We start from the raw sequence: 21610 nt of genomic DNA, 5'->3' as shown, positions 1-21610 counted from the left end.
GCTTTCCTGGATTTACCCTTCTTTCCCAAACTGCCCTTTTTTACTTTTAGACTTGTGGCTGCTGCTCCTCTTTCAAACTCTTCATGGAGTCTGTGCAACCCTTGTAGCACTTGGATTGTGGGAGAGCTCTGTAGAGCTAGCAGATGGGATGTCAGTTGTCAATGTTCCCTTATGAATGATTTTTTCCTGTTCACCCCCCACCCCCATACCTTCTTGTATTTTGTGTCTTTCTTTCCAGCTCTGGCTCTGTGGAGTAAGGATCAGGATAGATGCCCCCCTGTTTGCTTTCTCATCTCTGTGTGAGGTCTTCAGTCTGAGGTCTGCTCTCCTCCCTCTGGACACTCACTTATGTCCCCACTCCTTTCCATTCACTGCTTGCTCCCATTTATTAGTGTGTGGGTGAGGATGAAAATCCTTGTGCTTTTCTGAACTGGCTTCCAGGCTTGTGGACTTTGTGTCTTAGCTTTTGCATCTTGGGCTCCCACCATCCATTTAGATCCACTTGTTTGTGCTGACACTTTTTCAGTGCTTGTTGCCTGTTTATGTATTGGCACATATTGGCAATCCCTTATTTTTTAATCTATTTATTAAAAAGTGGGATTAGGCCACAAAACTTTCAGTACTTTATTATATTTTACTATGATGGGCTTCATAGTTTATTCTGTTTAGTCAGAATGTTTTATTATCTATACGGTCTAAGGCAAGGATGTCAAGCTGTCAGCCATCAATCTCCTATGAGCTACAAATCTCAGCATCCCCCATTTGTAGCTAACATGAGCTTGAGAGCGATGTGCTTGAGATCCCTACAGTTCTGGGCCTGAAAAACCTACTTGTTGCATTGGCAAGAGTTGTGGCCACACTTAAACAGGCTTATCAAACTTTTTAGGTGTCACTCTTATTCATTGGAATATTGTGCCATTCATTTTAGCATTCCTAATTCTCTAAATGGTAACTCCACCTAATCAAATCATAAGAACTACTAAAAATATGTGATTTGTGTTTGTTTAATGCATACAGATTTTCCTTGCACTTCAGAAATGCAGAATTAATACACACTAAGGGGCAGATTTATCAAGGGTCGAATTTCGAAGTGAAAAAAACGTCTAAACTCGACCATCAAATAGGGTAGTTCACAGATTTTTAAGATCGTACGATCGTTCTTCGAATCGTTCGATTTTACAAAAAAATGCTTCGACTTCTCAAAACTTAGCCAAATACTGGCTATAGGTTCTAGGCGATCCCCATAGGCTAACATAGCAATTCGGCAGGTTTAAGGTGGCGAAGTGTAGAAGTTAAAGTTTTTAAAAGAGACAGTACTTCGATTTTCGAATGGTCGAATTTGTGAAGTATTTTCAATTCGAATCAAAGTCGAATTTGGCCTATTTGATGGTCAAAGTAACCAAAAATTACTTCGAAATTCAAAGTTTTTTAATTCGAAAATTCACTTCGACCTTTGATAGATCTGCCCCTAAATGTATTTCGCCGGAATCATACAGTAGAATATATTGCAAATTATGCCTTTGGAATATTTGAAAGGAGAAGTATACCAAATACATGACTGAAGTTAGATTTAAGGAATTGAGCAAAAACTAAATAAATAATACTATGTAACTCTAGACTTGGAATATATATGGAAACTAACCTTATCACATATATGTATAATAAAGACATATCCTATCAGAAGTATTCCCTTTTCTGAAGTATCAATTGCACAATGCAATGGGATTATTATTACATGTATGAGACCTGTTATGCAGAATGCTCAGGACCTGTGGTTTTCTGGATAACGGATCTTTCTGTAATTTGGATCTTTAAATCTTAAAGGAACAGTAACATATAAAAATGAAAATGTTTTAAAGTAATGAAAATATAATGTACTGTTGCCCTGCACTTGTACAACTGGTGTGTTTGCTTCAGTAACTTTACAATAGTTTATATAAACAAGCTGCTCTGTATCCAAGGGGCAGCCATTCAAGCACAGGACACTGAGTAGATAACAGATACACTATGTAGTATCCATTGTATACTGCGGATCTTACCGTATATATTATCTGCTGTGTGACCTGTGCCTTTTCTCCTTTTCCAGCTTGAATGGCTGCCCCCATAGCTACACAGCAGCTTGTTACATATATAAACTATATATAGTACAGGTATAGGAACCCTTACCCGGAAACCCGATATCCAGAAGCTCCAAACTAAGATATAATTAATCCTTATTGGAAGCAAAACCAGCCTATTGGGTTTATTTAATGTTTAAATGAATTTCTAGTAGACATAAGGCATGAAGACCCAAATTACAGAAAGATCCATTATCCGGAAACCCCCAGGTCCCGAGCATTTTGGACAAAAAGGTCCCATACCTGTAGTTTTTTGGACTAGGTAGCATCAGTTCACTAGGGATAAAACACTTGCTTCTGCTTCTAGTTACAGAAAATAATGGATGCCCATTTTAAAGAAATGTGAAAAAAATAACATTTAATGCACAACCCTAATCTTGTTTTTTTTTTTTTCTCTTGCCTGTCTCTTATTTTAATTAAGGGAAAATACGATGGTTCTCTTTAGCCAGTAGGTTTTCACGCCTATCTCTGCACCTCCAGGTACTGTAATTGCAGACCAGTGTGCCAACTTGAATGGCAAGAGCCAATTACACTGGAAAAGAACCTTTCTTTTATTCATTGTGTCCGGGAGTATGTGCTGTAGAGAACTTTTTGTTCATCTCAAACGCTTGTAGAAGAAGAAAGAGATTCTAATATGATCCCATTCATTACAGGTGGTCACACTGCTTTTGCCCTGAGAGGCACAAGTCAGCACCCATCTTCAGTCCATTTAATTGCCATTTGCGCTTTTTCCTGGACAAAATAAATTGCTATAAAATGTTATATTGATATGTTCCTGTAGAACAGCTGGTAGTGGGGGGGGGGTCAAAATTGTCTTTCCAACTAGACCTGTCTGTTTCTCTATAAATATATACAGTCTGTCTGCATTTAGTGCTTGTGTTCAAAAGGCTGACGCTGTCCATTACTGTCACTAGTGTACCATATGTCAGTAAAGAAAGGTGCTGTGTCTAATCCTTTAAAACAGTTAAACAGTGAAGATCTGGTCTTAAAGAGATAATTGTAATGGGGGAAAAAATTTTTTTTCCAAAATGAATCAGTTAATAGTGCTGCACCTGCAAAATTCTGCACTGAAATCCATTTCTCAAAAGAACAAACACATTTTTTTTATATTTCATTTTGAAATTTGACATGGGGCTAGACATATTGTCAGTTTCCCAGGTGCCCCAGTCATGTGACTTGCGCTCTGATAAACTTCAGTCACTCTTTATTGCTCTACTGCAAGTTGGAGTGATATCACTCCTCCCCCCCAGCAGCCTAGCAACAGTCCCTAACACAAGATAACAGCTGCCTGGTAGATCTAAGGGCTTTAGCACACGGGCAGATTCAAGGAGATTTAGTCGTCTGTCGACTAATCGCCTCTTCTTGGGGGCGACAATTTCCCCAAACTGCCTTGCGGCGCTTCAATTTCCGAAGTCGCCTCATGATAAAATTTCTGGGCGATTTCGGAATTCGAAGCACCTCGAGTGCATTGGCGCAGGCGATCTTTCATTTTAGCAGGTGGAAGGCAGTTCGGGGAGATTGTTGCCCCGAAGAAGAGGCGATAAGTTGCCAGGCGACTAAATCTCCCCAAATCTGCCCGTGTGCTAAAGCATAAGAACAGCACTCAATAGTAAAAACCCCACTGAGACACATTCAGTTACATTGAGTAGGAGAAACAACAGCCTGCTAGAAAGCAGTTCCATCCTAAAGTGCTGGCTCTTTCTGAAAGCACATGACCAGGCAAAATGACCTGAGATGGCTGCTTACACACCAATATTACAACTAAAAAAATATACTTGCTGGTCGGGATGTACCGAATCCACTATTTTGGATTGACTGAACCTCACGAAAGATTCGCAAGTGAATTTTTTGCAGTGTAAACAGTGTAATTTAGAAATAAAAACTACATTATAAAAATCAAGACATCCCTTTAACTGGTCTTGACTGTATTAGTAAGGAAAGGATCTGTCTTATTTTAATGGTTGGTTTTACATCTCTCTGACTGTCATGTGGATTCACCCAACTGTTCAGTGCCTCCTAATTCAGTGGCAAAAGTGACCTTTTTAGATGCAGCTGTGATGTAGGGTTTATTTTTAGGCTTTTGTGTAATGAGGGATTGCTCAGAAACCTAGACTAAATTCTAGGCACCTCGTTGAAGTACTTCAATCAAGATGCGTGTTAATTGCAGCTAATTTGTTTGCTGGATGAATTCTAGATACATAGATAGGTACTCGAATTATGTCATATTAGGTTGATATTTATGTCTGAACACTAGCTTCTTCTAAAGGTCTGTGTCTGGATAGAAACATAACCTAATTAGCTGTAACTAGGAATGCAGCCTAGCATAAATGGGAATATGTCATAAAAATACTAAGTGCTCTTATGGCAAAATAAAGTTGCACATGTTCACTATTTCAGTAACTTAACAGAATGTTAAATGTGAATTTCAAATTGTTGCTGCTGACTTGTGTTCAGTATATTAATAGAAAGATAGATATATATATATATAGAGAGAGAGAGAGGGGGGGGTCGATAGATAAATAGATAGATGATAGATAGATAGATAGATAGATAGATAGATAGATAGATAGATAGATAAATAGATAGATGATAGATAGATAGATAGATAGATAGATGGAGGGAAACACAAACACATTTAAATTCAACATATTATCGTGTGTTCTTTTATTTGTATAATTAAGAATGGCAGAATATTTTCAGTGGTCACAGAGAAAGCTCCCCACACGGTTTCCTGGCTTCTATTATTTCTCTGTAGACTTTTTTTTTAATAAGTTGCACACAGCCCTATGTAGCAGAAGAAATATTGCTTTAATACCATAAGAAATAACACCTAATAAATCCTCTGTGCTTGTGCCTCATACGTATTGTAGGTGTACATAGAGTGCAAATGAAAGTTGCAATGCATGTATACCATAAGCTGCGTATATATTTTCAGTCACAAATTTTGGGTTGCAGTGAAAAAGTTTATAATTTGTTTATATACACAATTCAATGCCTTTGGCAAAAAAGAGCAGTTCTAATATGGGGACTGTGCTGCTTTAAAGGAGATTTGTCACCCGAAAAAATTATTCCAAATCCTATTTTTATTGCGTAAAGCTGGCCATAGATGTAAAGATTTTTAAAAGATCCGATCGTCATCGCGAGACCACGATTATCTCAAAGCGATTGTACGATCATACGAATTGTCCATCAACTATTGGAAAACAAAGGGGAGCTGTCTGCTTGTCCCTGCAAACATAGGTAGATTGCACTGGGACCGATAAAGATTTTTTAACCTGGCCGATCAATTTTCTGACAGATGTCGGGCGAAAAATCGTAAGATGTACGATCGTTTGAATCCCACTAACCGCACGATAATTTCGAAGGATTGTTCGGACTTCGCTAAAATCAGTTATTCGGCAAGAAAAATCTTTGCGTCTATGGGGACCTTTAGTCAAGCAAAATTAACTTTAATTACACTGCATAAATGATTTGAATCTTGTTTCCTGCGGTCTGGGAATTCATAATTGTAGAAAGCAGGTAGGAGCCATTTTGTGGACACTGTTATTAAGACAAGCTTTGCATCAGCTCAGAATCTTGTTTGTGCACCAGAATGGGGGACCTGATGTCCATCCCCATGCCCTGGTTACACAATTAATTGTTAAAGTGAGAGAGGGAAATGTGGGGAGTGCAGTGAAATCTAGTAAATGCTGAATGGAAAGTGAAAGTAGCTACCTGCCCCGACTCTATTCCTTAGGCATATTGGATTGACAGGGGAGATTTTTAAACAAGTTTACAATATCTATGAATGCTTTAATAAAAAAAAGAATTTGGATTTCATGTTTAATTTGAAAAGGACTTTTATTATACAGCGTTTTATGTCTGGGTGACAGGTCCCCTTTAAGTCCACCTTTGCAGCCCAGATTAAGGCAGACGCACATTGAATGCAAGGTGTCTTGATACAGAAAATGTAAAGTTTGGTGATACCTTTTATTGGCTAACTGAATAAGTAACAATTGCAAGCTTTCGGAACCCACAGACCCCTTTGTCAGGCAAAATACAAATGAAAGGCTGGAAAGGCACATCATTGAAAAGGGGTTTATGGGCAATAAATTAGAAAGGTGTCTTGATTGTAACTCCCTGTGAAACAAAAGCCACACCAGGTCCTCCATTGGGAGTCAAAGGGGCAAAATCACTAAAGGACGAAGCGCCTAACGCTAGTGTTAATTCGCTAGTGTAGCGCATTTTCGTTAATTTGCTGATTCACTAACGGACACTGGCGTAAATTCGCTAGTGTTATTTCGCACCCTTACACCTGGCGATTTGCGCAACGGACGTAACTACGCAAATTCACTGACGCGCGCATTTTTTTGAACGCTACCTTTTATGCCAGACTTCCTTTGCCACCTCAGACCAGGTGAAGTGCAATAGAGTAGATAGGGATTGCTTCAAAAAAAGTTAAACATTTTTCTAAGTCCCAAAAAAAGCTGGCGTTTTTTTTCTTTTTTTATGGGTGATAGGCTGAAAAAGATCAAAATTTTTTTGGGGCGACCCTCCTTCCCCCCTACATTTCCTAACTCATGGCACCTTAACTATACAGTGGGCACATGTGTAGGGCAAAATAAAAAATGTATTTGCTGTTTTGAAGGTTTCCCAGGCTTGTGTAGTGATGCTACATATACCTCCATTGTAAATTAAATTTTGCGCTGTATGCAAATTAAGCATCGCTAGCATAACTTCGCTTTGCTTGGCGAATTAACGCTAGTGCAACTTCGCAACCATACGCTTCCCCTGAGCGCAACTTCGGATTTTAGTGAATTTGCGTAGCTCTGGCAAACATACACCTGGCGAAATGCGGTCAAGCGGACGCTGGCGCAGCTACGAATCTTAGTGAATTTGCCCCAAAGAGTTAAAGACAGTTCTGCAGAGAGTGAAATGCACGTGGGTGGATACAGGATGGATTATTAGAGGATCTTGTAAAAAAGACTAATGCGGGCCTCTTGGATAGACCCCTCCCAGCAGGGATGCTTGTGCCTGTGATGTGCTTAAAGTTATCAAATGGGATCATATAAGATGAAATCAAAAATCTAAGAAAATTACTTTTACTTTCATATGCAAATAATATATATATAGCAATGCATTTTTCAAAAGAAAGAGGAAAATATTTTACATTTAGAAACAGCATCGGGTTTTGCATAAAGAAAACACTGAATTAAAAAGAACGAAATAAAAGAAACTTTTTTAAAAGCAGACGTATGAATTTGCACAGTGTTACATTATGCAGCTTTTTGATCTGCTATATTTCAATTTCTAAGCGCTTTAAATTTACATTGAGCAGCAAAGGCCTTAAACCACTAATATTGCCATGGAAACCAGGATCTCCATGGATAAAAACTCACAATAGCTTTTATTTCAGTCTACATTTTGCTAGTTATAGGAACGGGAATTTTTTTATAAACGTGAAGGACTTAGTCACAGATCTTATAATTATAAGGATATCCCTCCTTTTAACCCTTCTGACTTAAATCAACCTTTAATAATACACTGTGAATGGGTTCTTTAATAGGGCAAACCACAAGGGCTTGATTCTCTCTATCAGACAGGATCTGCAGTCCCATAATGACCATAATGACTTTGCACTATCCAGTGTCGCTTTAACATGTTTCATTGAATTTTTGTGTAACAACAGTGAGATGGGTTCCCCCTGTCACAGCTGGCATATGGATGATGGAAGTAATGGAAGGTAGCCTTTCAATGTCTGGAGCCAAATGATTGTTCTTGGAATTATGGACTTTTTGTTTGCCCTTTAGCTTGCTTACTGTGTTGGAGTACCAGGGCTGCTTTTAGATTTTAATCATTCCCGAGGCAACCTTGCCTGCACTTTGTCTATAAACTGCATTTGGCCCTATAATAAATAAGACAAGATTCAGTTAAATATAGAAGCAAAGCGATTGCTTTCTAAAAGCAGATCTGGAAGGTTCACTTGCACACAAGTTTGGCATTCCCTTCCTCCACCAGGGGGCAGTGTGTGACTAGCATGCAGTTCTCTCCCCGCTTGCTCTGCTTGCTGCTTAGGGAGGGATATTAAAGGAACAGTAACACCAAAAAAATTAAAGTGTTTTAAAGCAATGAAAATATCATGTACTGTTGCCCTACACTGGTAAAACTGATCTGTTTGCTTCAGACACACTACTATAGTTCATATAAACAAGCTGCTGTGTAGCAATGGCGGAAATTGAAAAAAGGCTAAATAGTGGATAACAGATAACACCATCATGTTCTACAGAGCTTATCTGCTATCTGTTGTGTAGCCTTTTCTCCTTTGAATGGCTGCCCCATTGCTGCACAGCAGCTTATTTATATAAACAAAAGTAGAAGCAATCACAGCAGTTTTACTAGTGCAGGGCAACACTGCATTATATTTGTATTTCTTTAAAACACTTTCATGTTTTGATTTTACTGTTCCTGTAATGGAGCCACATAGGTAGCACCGCTCTGAACTTTGCTTTGTTTTCTCTTTTGCAGATCTCCATTCTCCCAGCCCGTGCCTGAACACAACATGCAGTTTTGGAGCAGCATGTGTAGTGAAAAACAAGAAGGCAGTATGCGAATGCCAACAGGTGTGCCAGGCAGTGTATGACCCAGTGTGCGGCAGTGATAAGCGCACTTATGGCAACCCATGTGAGCTGCAGTCAACAGCCTGCACACTTAAAAAAGAAATAACCATTTTACACAAGGGGCCTTGCGGTAAGAACCAATTAACATGATATTCTTATGTAACAGGATAATGCATAAAGTCGTTTCTGTACAGCAACCTGGTACATAAAAATGGCGGCTCATAAGAATTTATCTAGGAAATAACAACAGGGAACATATAGCGGCACATTTATCAAAGGTCAAATATCTTATTCATGTGCGTTTTTAAAAACTCCCATAAACGTGAAATTCGACCAGTCGAAATTTATTATTAAATTTGAATTTTTTAAACTCTGGTGAATAGGATCGACCGAAAACACGAATCAAATTTGATTTGAGTTTTAAAAACTCCAAATAGATCCCTGGATGTCTCCCACTGACTTAAACAGCAATTTGCCAGGTTTTAGGTGGCGATCTTAAAGGGCCAGTGTATGATATATCTCGAAAATCAATTTTTTTGGAAAAACTCAAATCAAATTTGAATAACTCTCTAGTAGAATTTGACAGTTTCGACCCTGAAAATAAATTTTCAATCCAACCCTTGGTAAATGTGCTCCATAGTTTCCTAATACAAATTAACCAATTATCTTGTGGTTGTCTCCCTACAATGTATGCAAATGACATTCTTGTTGACTACTTAGGGCAGAGACACACGCTGCGATTTGGGGAGATTAGTCGCCCGGCAACAAATCTCCTCTTCTTCGGGGCCACTAATCTCCCCGAACTTTGAGCGACTTCGGAAAATGAAGCGCTCCAAGTGCCATCCCGCCGGCGATTTTCATTCTAGCCGGCGGGAAGGCATAGGAGACAGTTCAGGGAGATTAGTCGCCAGGCGACTAATCTCCCCAAATTGCAGCGAGTGTCTCTGCCCTTACTGTGTAACAACGAAATCTGCTGCAAGCATTGCAGTACAGACCAGAAACAGAAGAACTATTGCACTTAGGTCTATCAGATTAAATGGGTTAACAGTTTATTTCCAGCATGGAATGGTTTTATTGCCAGAATGGAGTCTGGGTTTGGGTAAATTGATGAGGTTTTACAGTGCATGCCCTGTGAGTAATGAAAATGCTCAACACCAGGCATGGATAGGTCAGACCTGCGGTACCAGTAAAATCTGCGCTTGGGGCTTTGTCCTCTTTCTCAGGCAGAAGTATCTTTCTCTGCCCTTTTAGTGCTGCGTGTCTGCAAAGCTGTCTGTTTATCTTGTACGCCTACAGTGTGTGCATGCGATTGTGTGCTTGTTGCGAGTGTCAGAGAATTTCCCTTTTCTGGGAAGCAATTTATTCACGTTTATATTGCCTGTCTATGCTCATTACCTAACAATCATTTCCAATCTATCTGATCTGTTGCTTCTCTTTCTTATACACAAAAGAGCGGTCTTGTATGAGCCCTCAAAATATTATGAGTAATGTATCGTGTGCTGGATGAAGAGTGACTGAGTACTTTATGTGTATGGCGAGCTTTTTGTCTACATGACTAAATTTCATCTATGTATTAGAGCTGTAGCTTGTTTTCTCAAACATTGGCAGTCATTATTAATATGCATTTTCCCCCCTCCATCGTATTGTATGAATTATGTATGCAGGAGTTATGTACCATTATCCGCTTTTTCCTTTGTTCAGACCCAGCAGACTTCCCTTGAGCCCACTCAGTTTTATAATGTCATTGCACAACACTGGCTCCAAAGGTGCCTTTTGAACAATTAGAGCTTGTATTAGTGGTAGAGAGCTGACATATTATTTACACCCAACCTGGAATCATTTTTATATGTTGGTGGGTATACAGTGTCGGACTGGTTCACCAGGATACCAGGAAAAGTCCCGTTGGGCCCAGGTGTCAGTGGGCCCTCATGCTGCTAAAAATTTGGCCTATTTCATGGCCATTCCCTGGCTAAATAGTTGGAAAACTAGAGTATAATATGCAAAAAAAAGAGACTAGGAGAATAGAAGTTGAGTGAGAAGAGGAAGAAAAATAATACTAAGAGTGGGCCCCTGGTCTAAGATTAATTGGTGGGCCCCTGGTCAAAGGTGTTTGGGTGGGCCCCTGGTGTCCCAGTCCGACACTGTGGGTATAAAACAATTGATGCCATCTAATACTTCCAGCATGTCTGCATGCTGGTATATATAGTACAGAAATGTTACGCCCAAACTTAAAAAAAGTTTGCCCAGTAGCAGTAACCCATTGTAACCGATAAGATGTTTCATTTAAACAGGTCAACATTAAATTCTACCTGCCGATTAGTATCTATAGGTTACTGCACCTGGGCAAACTTAGTGCCTTTTATTACATAACCTCCTATGACTCTTATATTTCAACTTTATGGGGCAGATTTACTAAGCTCGAGTGAAGGATTCGAATGAAAAAAACTTCGAATTTCGAAGTATTTTTTTGGGTACTTAGACCATCGAATAGGCTACTACGACCTTCGACTTCGATTCGAACGATTCAAAGTAAAAATCGTTCGCCCATTCGATAGTCGAAGTACTGTATCTTTAAAAAATACTTTGAATACATACTTCGCCACTTTAAACCTACCGAGGTTCAATGTTAGCCTATGGGGACCTTCCCCAGCACTTTTCTAAGTTTTTTATGATCGAAAAAATATCCTTCGATCAATCGATTAAAATCGTTCGAATCGTTCGATTCGAACGATTTTTAATCGATCAAAGTATTTGCGCTAAAATCCTTCGAATTCGATATTCAAATTCGAAGGATTTTACTTTGAGGGTCGAATTCGAGGGTTTATTAACCCTCGAAATTTGACCCTTGATAAATATGCCCCTAAAACATTCCCTATACTGCAGAAATGTATTTTCCCTTGAAAGAACAGTAACAACAGAAAATGAAAGTGTTTGAAAAGCATGACAATATAATGTGCCATTGCCCTGCACCTGTACAACTGGCGGGTTTGCTTCAGAAACACAGCTATAGTTTATATAAACAATCTGCTGTGCAGCCATTCAAGCACAGGACACTCAGTCGATAACAGATAAGCTCTGAAGAATCCCATTGTACACTACAGAACTTATCTGTTCTTTGCTGTGTATCCTGTGCCTTTTCAGCTTTGAATGGCTACACAGCAGCTTGATTGTATAAACTATAGTAGAGTTTCTGAATCAAGCACACCAGTTTTACCAGTGCAAAGCAACAGTACATTATATTTTAATTAATTTGATACACTTTGATTTTTTGGTGTTAACTGTTCCTTTAATAATTTAGCGCCATTATTATTTTCATGTATAGTGTCAAGATATTGACGCACATGTACAAAATGATCTCTTTCTGTGCATATTCTCATTGACGTATGAATATTGCTTGTCTGAGGTGAGTCACGCATCACAGAGAACGTTACTAATAGAAATATGTACATTATTTATAAACCCTAAGGGGCATATGTATGGATGTGTGAAAACACAATACCTGTAATTTTGTATAAAATACTTTCAAACTCAGTTTCCTTGTATAGGATTTTAGACAGAGCATTGTCATTTTCACCCTTTGACAAATTCGATTTTGTTGCATCGTATCCACTGAAAATATCTTCTGGAGTTGCTATAGGACAGTGCTATGTGCTTATGGCTATGAGGGATGTTGGTTTGTGATGGTGTATATAGAATGCATCAACTATGGTATGTCACATGGCAGCAGCTATTTACATGTACAAATGCAAATGTTGATAGAAGCCCTCAGCGATGGCTATTTAAAGGATAAGTAAAACATTAACATAAGTGAATCTAAAATTGACGAGGGTGCTATTCTAAGAACTTTTGCAATTTACATTCATTATTTATTTTCTTTTTTTCCCAAGATATTAAGGGAAATATGTACTGCTAATATGAATAAATTTTGTTGCAACGGTGCCACCTGCTGTTCAGTTTCTGACCAGTCTGACCACCAAGTAGTCAAGGAAGTTGTCAGGAGAAAGAAAGAGGCTGCTCTGATTTTCTTATTCTTATTTTTTTTCCTAAGCAGAAGAACATCAGAGCAGCCTCTTTCTTTCTCCTGACAACTTCCTTGACTACTTGGTGGTCAGACTGGTCGGAAACTGAACAGCAGGTGGCGCTGTTGTAACAAAATTAATTCATAATAGCAGTACATATTTCCCTTTATATCTTGGGGAAAAAAGAAAATAAATAATGAATGTAAATTGCAAAAGTTCTTAGAATAACACTCTCATCAATTTTCACTTATTTTAAAGGTTTACTTATCCTTTAAGTAAAAATATAAACGGAGGATTAATTTAGAAATAGTGTATATTTTCCCTCTAACTATAAGGCTTGGACATCTCTGGTTACTGCTTGATACCACCAGTGCTAAACGATGTTGGCTTTACTTGATTTTCCTTTTTATGTATTTACCTCATGTGTATTTGCTCATGCTGCTGGGTGAATGAATGAATATTTTTATAAAGCAAGCAACACTATAATCCTGTACGTGCATGTGTATTGCTAAAATCTGTATAAACCCAGAAGTATTCTGTACAGGATGCCTTTTGACTGCTAATGCCCTGAGCTGCCAAATGTAAAGAGAGGGCTTCCTTATCAATTATCTTTCAGTTCACCATTCTTTATAAGATTTACATGAAATGGGGGAATGGCTAAAATAAACCAGTTACTGATGAAACAGAGGAGGCTGTTTTTCATCCACATGCCCCCTTCTTACCCTCTGACCTTGTCGCAGATGCCAAGTGCAAGACTTGGATTTAATGGCATGTGATGTATTAGATCAGGGTGGCGGGTCAGTTCATTAAAACTGGGTGCAGGTGCACTCATCGCTGGCTAAAAGCAAAGGCTGCTGGAAATTGCATCAGGGAGGTATTGTAGGCAACTGTCAAGCTCTACTTATCTTGTTTCATTAAACCATATCAACTTCTCTTGCAGATCGCTGTGGGAAATGCCAGTTTGGTGCCATCTGTGAAGCAGAGACTGGCCGTTGTGTATGTCCAACAGAATGTGTGCCTTCGGCGCAGCCTGTGTGTGGTACTGATGGAAATACATATGAGAGCGAGTGTGAGCTCCATGTACGAGCATGCACTCAGCAGATTAATCTACAAGTAGCAGCCCAAGGAGACTGCAGTAAGTTCTCGATTGTTCTTTAGAGCTTTCTGTCTTTTTCTGTGGCTTCAATCAGTAATAGAGACTGGCAGGCCATGCTGTGTTTAAAGGAGAATTAAACCCTAAAAATGAATATGGCTAAAAATGCTATATTTTATATCCTGAACTTATTGTACCAGCCTAAAGTTTCAGCTTCTCGATAGCAGCAATGATCCAGGACTTTAAACTTGTCACAGGGGGGGTCACCATCTTGGAAAGCGTCTGCGACGCTCACATGTTCAGTGGGCTCTGAGCAACTGTTGATAATCCAAGCTTAAAGGTGGCCATACACAGGCCGATAAAAGCTGCCGACAGACCAAGTCGGCAGCTTATTGGCCCGTGTATGGGGGCCCCCGACGGGCTTCCCCGATCGAGATCTGGCCGAAAGTCGGCCAGATCTCGATCGGATGGGGTTAAAAATCCCGTCGGATCGCGGCCGCATCTGTTCGTTGATGCGGTCCCGCGATCCGAACGCCCGTTTGGCGAACGCTAGGATCCGATCGTTGGGCCCTAGGGCCCACGATCGGATCAGCCCGATATTGCCCACCTCAAGGTGGGCATATCGGAGGGAGATCCGCTCGTTTGGCGACATCGCCAAACGAGCGGATCTATCCGTGTATGGCCACCTTAAGGGTCATAACAAATTATCAAACCAAAAATGAGGTTTGTCTGTAATATATGCACTGGTTTCTGAGCCATGTAGTAATTATCTGTATTAAGTATTAATCAGCCTTATATTCATCATCATCATTTATTTATATAGCGCTGTCAAGATATATTGTGACATATTCTATATGTACTGTATACTGTGAGTGGGTGGGAACATGTGAGGTGAATGAACCAGAAATAAGATTGGGACCTACTGGTGCCTATTTAGAGGCACATATCTTTACTGCTAAATGGCTGTGGTTCCCTTGGGCTGGTACCCAAACATAATGTACATTTCTAGCCAACTTCCTTAGTTAAAGGGATACTGTCATGGGAAAAAACATTTTTTTTCAAAATGAATCAGTTAATAGTGCTGTTCCAGCAGAATTCTGCGCTGAAATCCATTTCTCAAAAGAGCAAACAGATTTTTTTATATTCAATTTTAAAATCTGACATGGGGCTAGACATTTTGTCAATTTCCCAGCTGCCCAAAGTCATGTGACTTGTGCCTGCACTTTAGGAGAGAAATGCTTTCTGGCAGGCTGCTGTTTTTCCTTCTCAATGTAACTCAATGTGTCTCAGTGGGACATGGGTTTTTACTATTGAGTCAAATACAAGAGTCCTCTGCACTCAACCCATTATCAATATATTTAAGACAGCGACATTTTGTGCATACTGCTACTAAAAAATGCCTTACCCTTTAAACAAAACAGGGATTGTTTGTCCATATATTGCAATATATTTAAGCTGGCCAACTACGTCAAAGTCATCCCATATCTGGCCAGTCCTATGCTCAATTTTATCTGATTCATTAAGAATTCTATTGCTTCATTATACATTTTACAAAGGGACTAGGTATTACCTGCAACTTAACTTGCTGCTTTCAAAGTAAACCTCCATACTTGGCTGCCCTTTTATTAGACACCAGTGGGATCACCTGACTATAGCTGGGAAGGGTGGGAGCTACAACATGGAGCTGGTCACTGCTCCTGTATAAACTATAACAAACAAGGGAAAGTTGTGCTCACCACTATTTTTTAAAACCATTAGGCGGGGGTGCAATGAGGCTGTGACCACAAAATACATATAGTCAAATACAAGAGTCCTCTGCACTCAACCCATTATCAATATATTTAAGACAGCGACATTTTGTGCATACTGCTACTAAAAAATGCCTTACCCTTTAAACAAAACAGGGATTGTTTGTCCATATATTGCAATATATTTAAGCTGGCCAACTACGTCAAAGTCATCCCATATCTGGCCAGTCCTATGCTCAATTTTATCTGATTCATTAAGAATTCTATTGCTTCATTATACATTTTACAAAGGGACTAGGTATTACCTGCAACTTAACTTGCTGCTTTCAAAGTAAACCTCCATACTTGGCTGCCCTTTTATTAGACACCAGTGGGATCACCTGACTATAGCTGGGAAGGGTGGGAGCTACAACATGGAGCTGGTCACTGCTCCTGTATAAACTATAACAAACAAGGGAAAGTTGTGCTCACCACTATTTTTTAAAACCATTAGGCGGGGGTGCAATGAGGCTGTGACCACAAAATACATATAGTCAAATACAAGAGTCCTCTGCACTCAACCCATTATCAATATATTTAAGACAGCGACATTTTGTGCATACTGCTACTAAAAAATGCCTTACCCTTTAAACAAAACAGGGATTGTTTGTCCATATATTGCAATATATTTAAGCTGGCCAACTACGTCAAAGTCATCTCATATCTGGCCAGTCCTATGCTCAATTTTATCTGATTCATTAAGAATTCTATTGCTTCATTATACATACATACATACATTTTTTAAAAAATAGTGGTGAGCACAACTTTCCCTTGTTTGTTATAGTTTATACAGGAGCAGTGACCAGCTCCATGTTGTAGCTCCCACCCTTCCCAGCTATAGTCAGGTGATCCCACTGGTGTCTAATAAAAGGGCAGCCAAGTATGGAGGTTTACTTTGAAAGCAGCAAGTTAAGTTGCAGGTAATACCTAGTCCCTTTGTAAAATGTATAATGAAGCAATAGAATTCTTAATGAATCAGATAAAATTGAGCATAGGACTGGCCAGATATGGGATGACTTTGACGTAGTTGGCCAGCTTAAATATATTGCAATATATGGACAAACAATCCCTGTTTTGTTTAAAGGGTAAGGCATTTTTTAGTAGCAGTATGCACAAAATGTCGCTGTCTTAAATATATTGATAATGGGTTGAGTGCAGAGGACTCTTGTATTTGACTATATGTATTTTGTGGTCACAGCCTCATTGCACCCCCGCCTAATGGTTTTAAAAAATAGTGGTGAGCACAACTTTCCCTTGTTTGTTATAGTTTATACAGGAGCAGTGACCAGCTCCATGTTGTAGCTCCCACCCTTCCCAGCTATAGTCAGGTGATCCCACTGGTGTCTAATAAAAGGGCAGCCAAGTATGGAGGTTTACTTTGAAAGCAGCAAGTTAAGTTGCAGGTAATACCTAGTCCCTTTGTAAAATGTATAATGAAGCAATAGAATTCTTAATGAATCAGATAAAATTGAGCATAGGACTGGCCAGATATGGGATGACTTTGACGTAGTTGGCCAGCTTAAATATATTGCAATATATGGACAAACAATCCCTGTTTTGTTTAAAGGGTAAGGCATTTTTTAGTAGCAGTATGCACAAAATGTCGCTGTCTTAAATATATTGATAATGGGTTGAGTGCAGAGGACTCTTGTATTTGACTATATGTATTTTGTGGTCACAGCCTCATTGCACCCCCGCCTAATGGTTTTAAAAAATAGTGGTGAGCACAACTTTCCCTTGTTTGTTATAGTTTTTACTATTGAGGGCTGTTCTTAGATCTACCAGGCAGCTGTTATCTTGTGTTAGGGAGCTGCTATCTGGTTACCTTCCCATTGTTCTTTTGTTTGGCTGCTGGGGGGAAAAAGGGAGGGGGTAATACTCTAACTTGCAGTACAGCAGTAAAGAGTGATTGAAGTTTATCAGAGCACAATCACATGACTTGGGGCAGCTGGGGCAGCAGGGAAATTGACAATATGTCTAGCCCCATGTCAGACTTCAAAATTGAATATAAAAAAATCTGTTTGCTCTTTTGAGAAATGGATTTCAGTGCAGAATTCTGCTGGGGCAGCACTATTAACTGATTCATTTTGAAAAAATTTTTTTTCCCATGACAGTATCCCTTTAAGCTTTAGTTCTCCTTTAAATAAGAGAAACCCATATTTCACATGGAAGAATTCTATGTAAAAAAATCCTGAATAGAACTCTAGTCTAGTAGGGTTAAGCAAGATGTCATTTCACACTTTTGTGCATATTTTGCATTTGCAGTGTTCAAATTGCTGGCAGAAGTATTTGTATTTTTTGGAGTAAACAACTGGCCTTACTAAGGTTTCTGGTAATTGTATGCTGACTGCAAAATCAAGTGAGCTCTGGATTTAGAATGCTAAATCTCTCACTTAATGTATTTTTGTCAACCAGGATTTTTGCAGTAGAAGGAGGTAGTGAGAAGGCCAGACTATTCAAAGCTGTCTTTGACACTAACCTACTTTTGAGCTCCACATCAGTGTATAGTGTGGAATAAATATTGCACAAATGTTTATGTGTATGCCATTTTATAAAACATTCATGAGACCTCATCTTGTATATTATCTGTTTGGGAAACTAAATCTGCACAAGGGTATAAATAACCCATTCTCAGAAGAGCTGCTAAGATATATTGTGATCTTCAGATCAAGAGTATTGGGTAATGAAATTGTATCATGCATGATAAGTGACAAATGACACTGTGGAGTTGTGTAAATATCTAAAAACAACGTTTGGGGTGGAAGACACAAAATAATTAGTGGGCATTATGTGAAGATGGGTGAAATTTCCACAGGATGTTTATTGTTAGCTTGTTAAAGCTCTTTGAGCATAGCTTTATAAAACACACACGACAGGCTCATATTGGTTTTATCTGCAGATTTTATAACATTTAGCCTCTCTTCTGATCAAAGGATAGCAATGTAGAACCCTGCATATGCTCATAAAGTTCTTTTGGAATAAGTAGAGAGACGCAGACCATTGCTGCAGATGGACAATTAATTGCTCCTGTTCCCTTGTGGTTCTTCAGCAGTTATATTAATTGAATCCTACACAGTCACCATAAATCCCCCTGCCCTTAGCAAAATGTGTCTCACATTTATGATGCCTGTGGCTGTTTTACTGAATGCCCGAACCACTGCAGACTGTTTGAATCATCTAGGCAACTGACCAGTTTTGGTCTTGCCATGAAATCTGCCCCTGCATTTGTTCCAGTAATCAAAAAATTACTTTAGCACCGGCAATAAATGATGGGCTGAAGTTTGATACTGATATGTTGGCTTGCCGTATCTGTAACAGAACTCAATTATGAAAGCCATCATCAATTGACCTTAGTGTTTTATTTCACATACAACACATGACTTACACCAGGACTAAGGATTAGTTTACTATAAGCACCCTGCTGTTATCCAGAGGTTACACTGTACACATTTCTGAGAGAATAAAACCGATGGCAGGTGTTTTCCGTGGCTTTCAAAAACACTTCTAAGAGTTTCTCTTGTGAAACTAATGCTAGATGTGTGACTCACTGCCAACTCCAGGCCATTATAGGCAAGGCAAATGGTTCTCTCTGCAGGCAAAGCTGAAGAATCTTTGTCTGTGGTTTGTTTCAGAGAACATACTTGAGGAAAAAGCTAAAAGGTTTTCATTGCAACCCCTGGTGAATTTGTCTTTTAGCTAGATGACCTGCATAGGGTCAGTTTTATTTTTATTATACTGAGTGTGTGCGTGTATTGATAGCAAGGGATATTACAAGCGATTCCTTGTAGCTTTCTAACAAGAAGCAAAATTTCCATTACAGAGCAAGTGACGGAATACACATAATGTTTTTTATATGCATTACAAGAGGGAAATTACAAGTCTTTATAGCAGCTTTTTAGAGCCCTTTGGATGTCATTGCTATGCACACCACAACCGGTGAATCAAGAAACCGGCATAATTTAGATGTGACACAGTCAAGCAGCTCTTTGATGTACAATATACGATTAATGCTATTTTGAGCACGGAAAGCATTTTCATCTGTGTTTTCAAAATTGATATGGTGATATTATTTGCTACTTCCACGTGTTTCCTCTCATGTGGCTGATTTAAAAATAAATATGTAGAAAATATGTGCCCGATTTTGCTTACACTATTAAGACTATGGAAGGAATGAAGCTGAGCACTTTTCAGATAATGAAAGTATTTCATGATGAATGTAGGGGGGAAAAAAGCATATCCAATGTGCAAGTGACCTTGCTTTTTCTACTTTCGATTGCCATCAGCTTTGAAAAGCATATTGGAACATTGGGTAGAAGAGCCTGCATTTCAGTCACGTCTAGATTGCTTATTATTACAACATAGCTTTACACAATTACCAGCTCACCTTTCTAGATGTCTCTAAATCTATCCAGATATGGCTACTTTTGTCATCTGATTGTTCAACCAATAGTCTTTTCTGTTTTATATACATATACTCTATGCAGATATTTCATTGGCCAGAAACTAGTATGTAGATTATATATATGTAGTCCAGACTTTTGATTTGTTTAAAGAATGTCAAATTACAATATCATTTATAGAGGTATAGCATTTACAGTTTAGGTTCCATAGCTTGCAAGATTAGTATTGATAGGTAACTGCTGTATGCTGTTCCGATGTGCTTTGCCAAAGGCATGAATTGCATATACAAGATAATTCTCTGCAAATGTCTATCCATATGTTGTCAGAAAACAATTCACACCCACATGCACATCTTTTTTTGCGTGACTTGATACTATTAGGCTGGTGAAGGCATTTGAAGAGCATCTAGATATGAAGATATTCTCTAGCTGAGCCACTTTTGCTTCCAGAAGGGACAGGTTTCATTTGTAGCCTCATATTAAATCTATTTGCTTTTTACTTGGCCAATTTTTCTCCCCTATCCTGTCTAGAAACCTGTGGCAATACCCTTTGTATCTTTGGTGCCAAATGTGTGAACAGCCAGTGCGTGTGCCCAACTTGTGAACGGCAACCTTACCTTCCAGTGTGTGGCAGCAATGGTGTCTCCTATGCTAACCAATGTGAACTGAAAGCTGCATCCTGTAAGCAGATGAAGCGGATTGAAGTATCTCGAGCAGGATCTTGTGAAGATGGTAAATCGCCAGTCTTTCTTATTTTTTAGAAATATATTCCTATCCAGTGTACTTATTTGACTTATTTCAAAACATGGACTAAAGACTAAGTCCATCTATTGGCTAATCAAATTTCAAAAAAAGGTAGCCTACACTGTTTACAGCATTAAAATAGAGGGGATAAATGAGTGGCGCACAACTAAACACACGTGTATTAATAGACATTATAAGGAGGAGATCTCTTACTTGGTGAGTTAACAGTTTGGGCGCTGAAGTTAAATGAATACTGAGGAGAAAGGAGTTGTAGCTTTTGGCTGCTGTAGTACAATGACTGATGAGGATCTAGGAGTTCCAGACATTGGGTGCTGGAGTTTAATGAACATTGAGAAGCAAGGAGTTCATAAGTATTGAGGAGCAGCTTGGGTAGTGGGACCAGATAAATATAAATTAGCAGATAGTTCTTGTGTTTGGTTGTTGCATAATAAAGGTACCTCATAAATGATAAAACTATTATACACAGAATGTGCTGTTAATGCAGTATTTCATTGCTTACTGTAAGATTTTAAGGAGCATTAAAACAATTGTTTCCTTTTGTATTCAGCAATGGTAATTGTCAGTGGCTGATGACCTTCATCAGATATTAGCAGCGTCATTAAATGCCTCCTACATTGTTTTCAGGTTCTCACAGTAATTCTAAATTAGACGTCTAAGGACAGCAACACACAGCAGACATTTTGTATTTACTCTTTAATCATCATAGAAGCCACCACTTAATAACTTCATGGTGTGCCACTCATACTCTAACCCCTGTCTTCCCATGAAATGCGGTAGTTATTGATCCCTAGCTAAAGATCAAGTAGCCTCACAAGACAAATGTCTTTCCCATA

At 38.9% G+C, this 21610-nt stretch overlaps 1 protein-coding gene across 8 annotated transcripts in view; it reads left to right on the top strand.

Annotated features, from left to right (window-relative positions):
• LOC108696525 (agrin) overlaps positions 1–21610 on the top strand; it is a 291780-nt gene that overhangs the window by 195723 nt on the left and 74447 nt on the right. For all 8 annotated transcript variants that reach the window (XM_041569323.1, XM_041569326.1, XM_041569324.1 and 5 more), the window contains 3 exons: positions 8622–8843; positions 13673–13867; positions 20544–20744. In XM_041569323.1, the coding sequence (XP_041425257.1) occupies positions 8622–8843; positions 13673–13867; positions 20544–20744 (618 nt within the window). The remainder of the gene's footprint in view (positions 1–8621; positions 8844–13672; positions 13868–20543; positions 20745–21610) is intronic.

This window comes from Xenopus laevis, chromosome 7L (assembly GCF_017654675.1).
Source record: "Xenopus laevis strain J_2021 chromosome 7L, Xenopus_laevis_v10.1, whole genome shotgun sequence".
Classification (NCBI taxonomy): Eukaryota; Metazoa; Chordata; class Amphibia; order Anura; family Pipidae; genus Xenopus; species Xenopus laevis.
The sequence above is the reverse complement of the archived record's forward strand: the minus strand, read 5'-3'. Positions and strand labels throughout refer to the sequence as shown.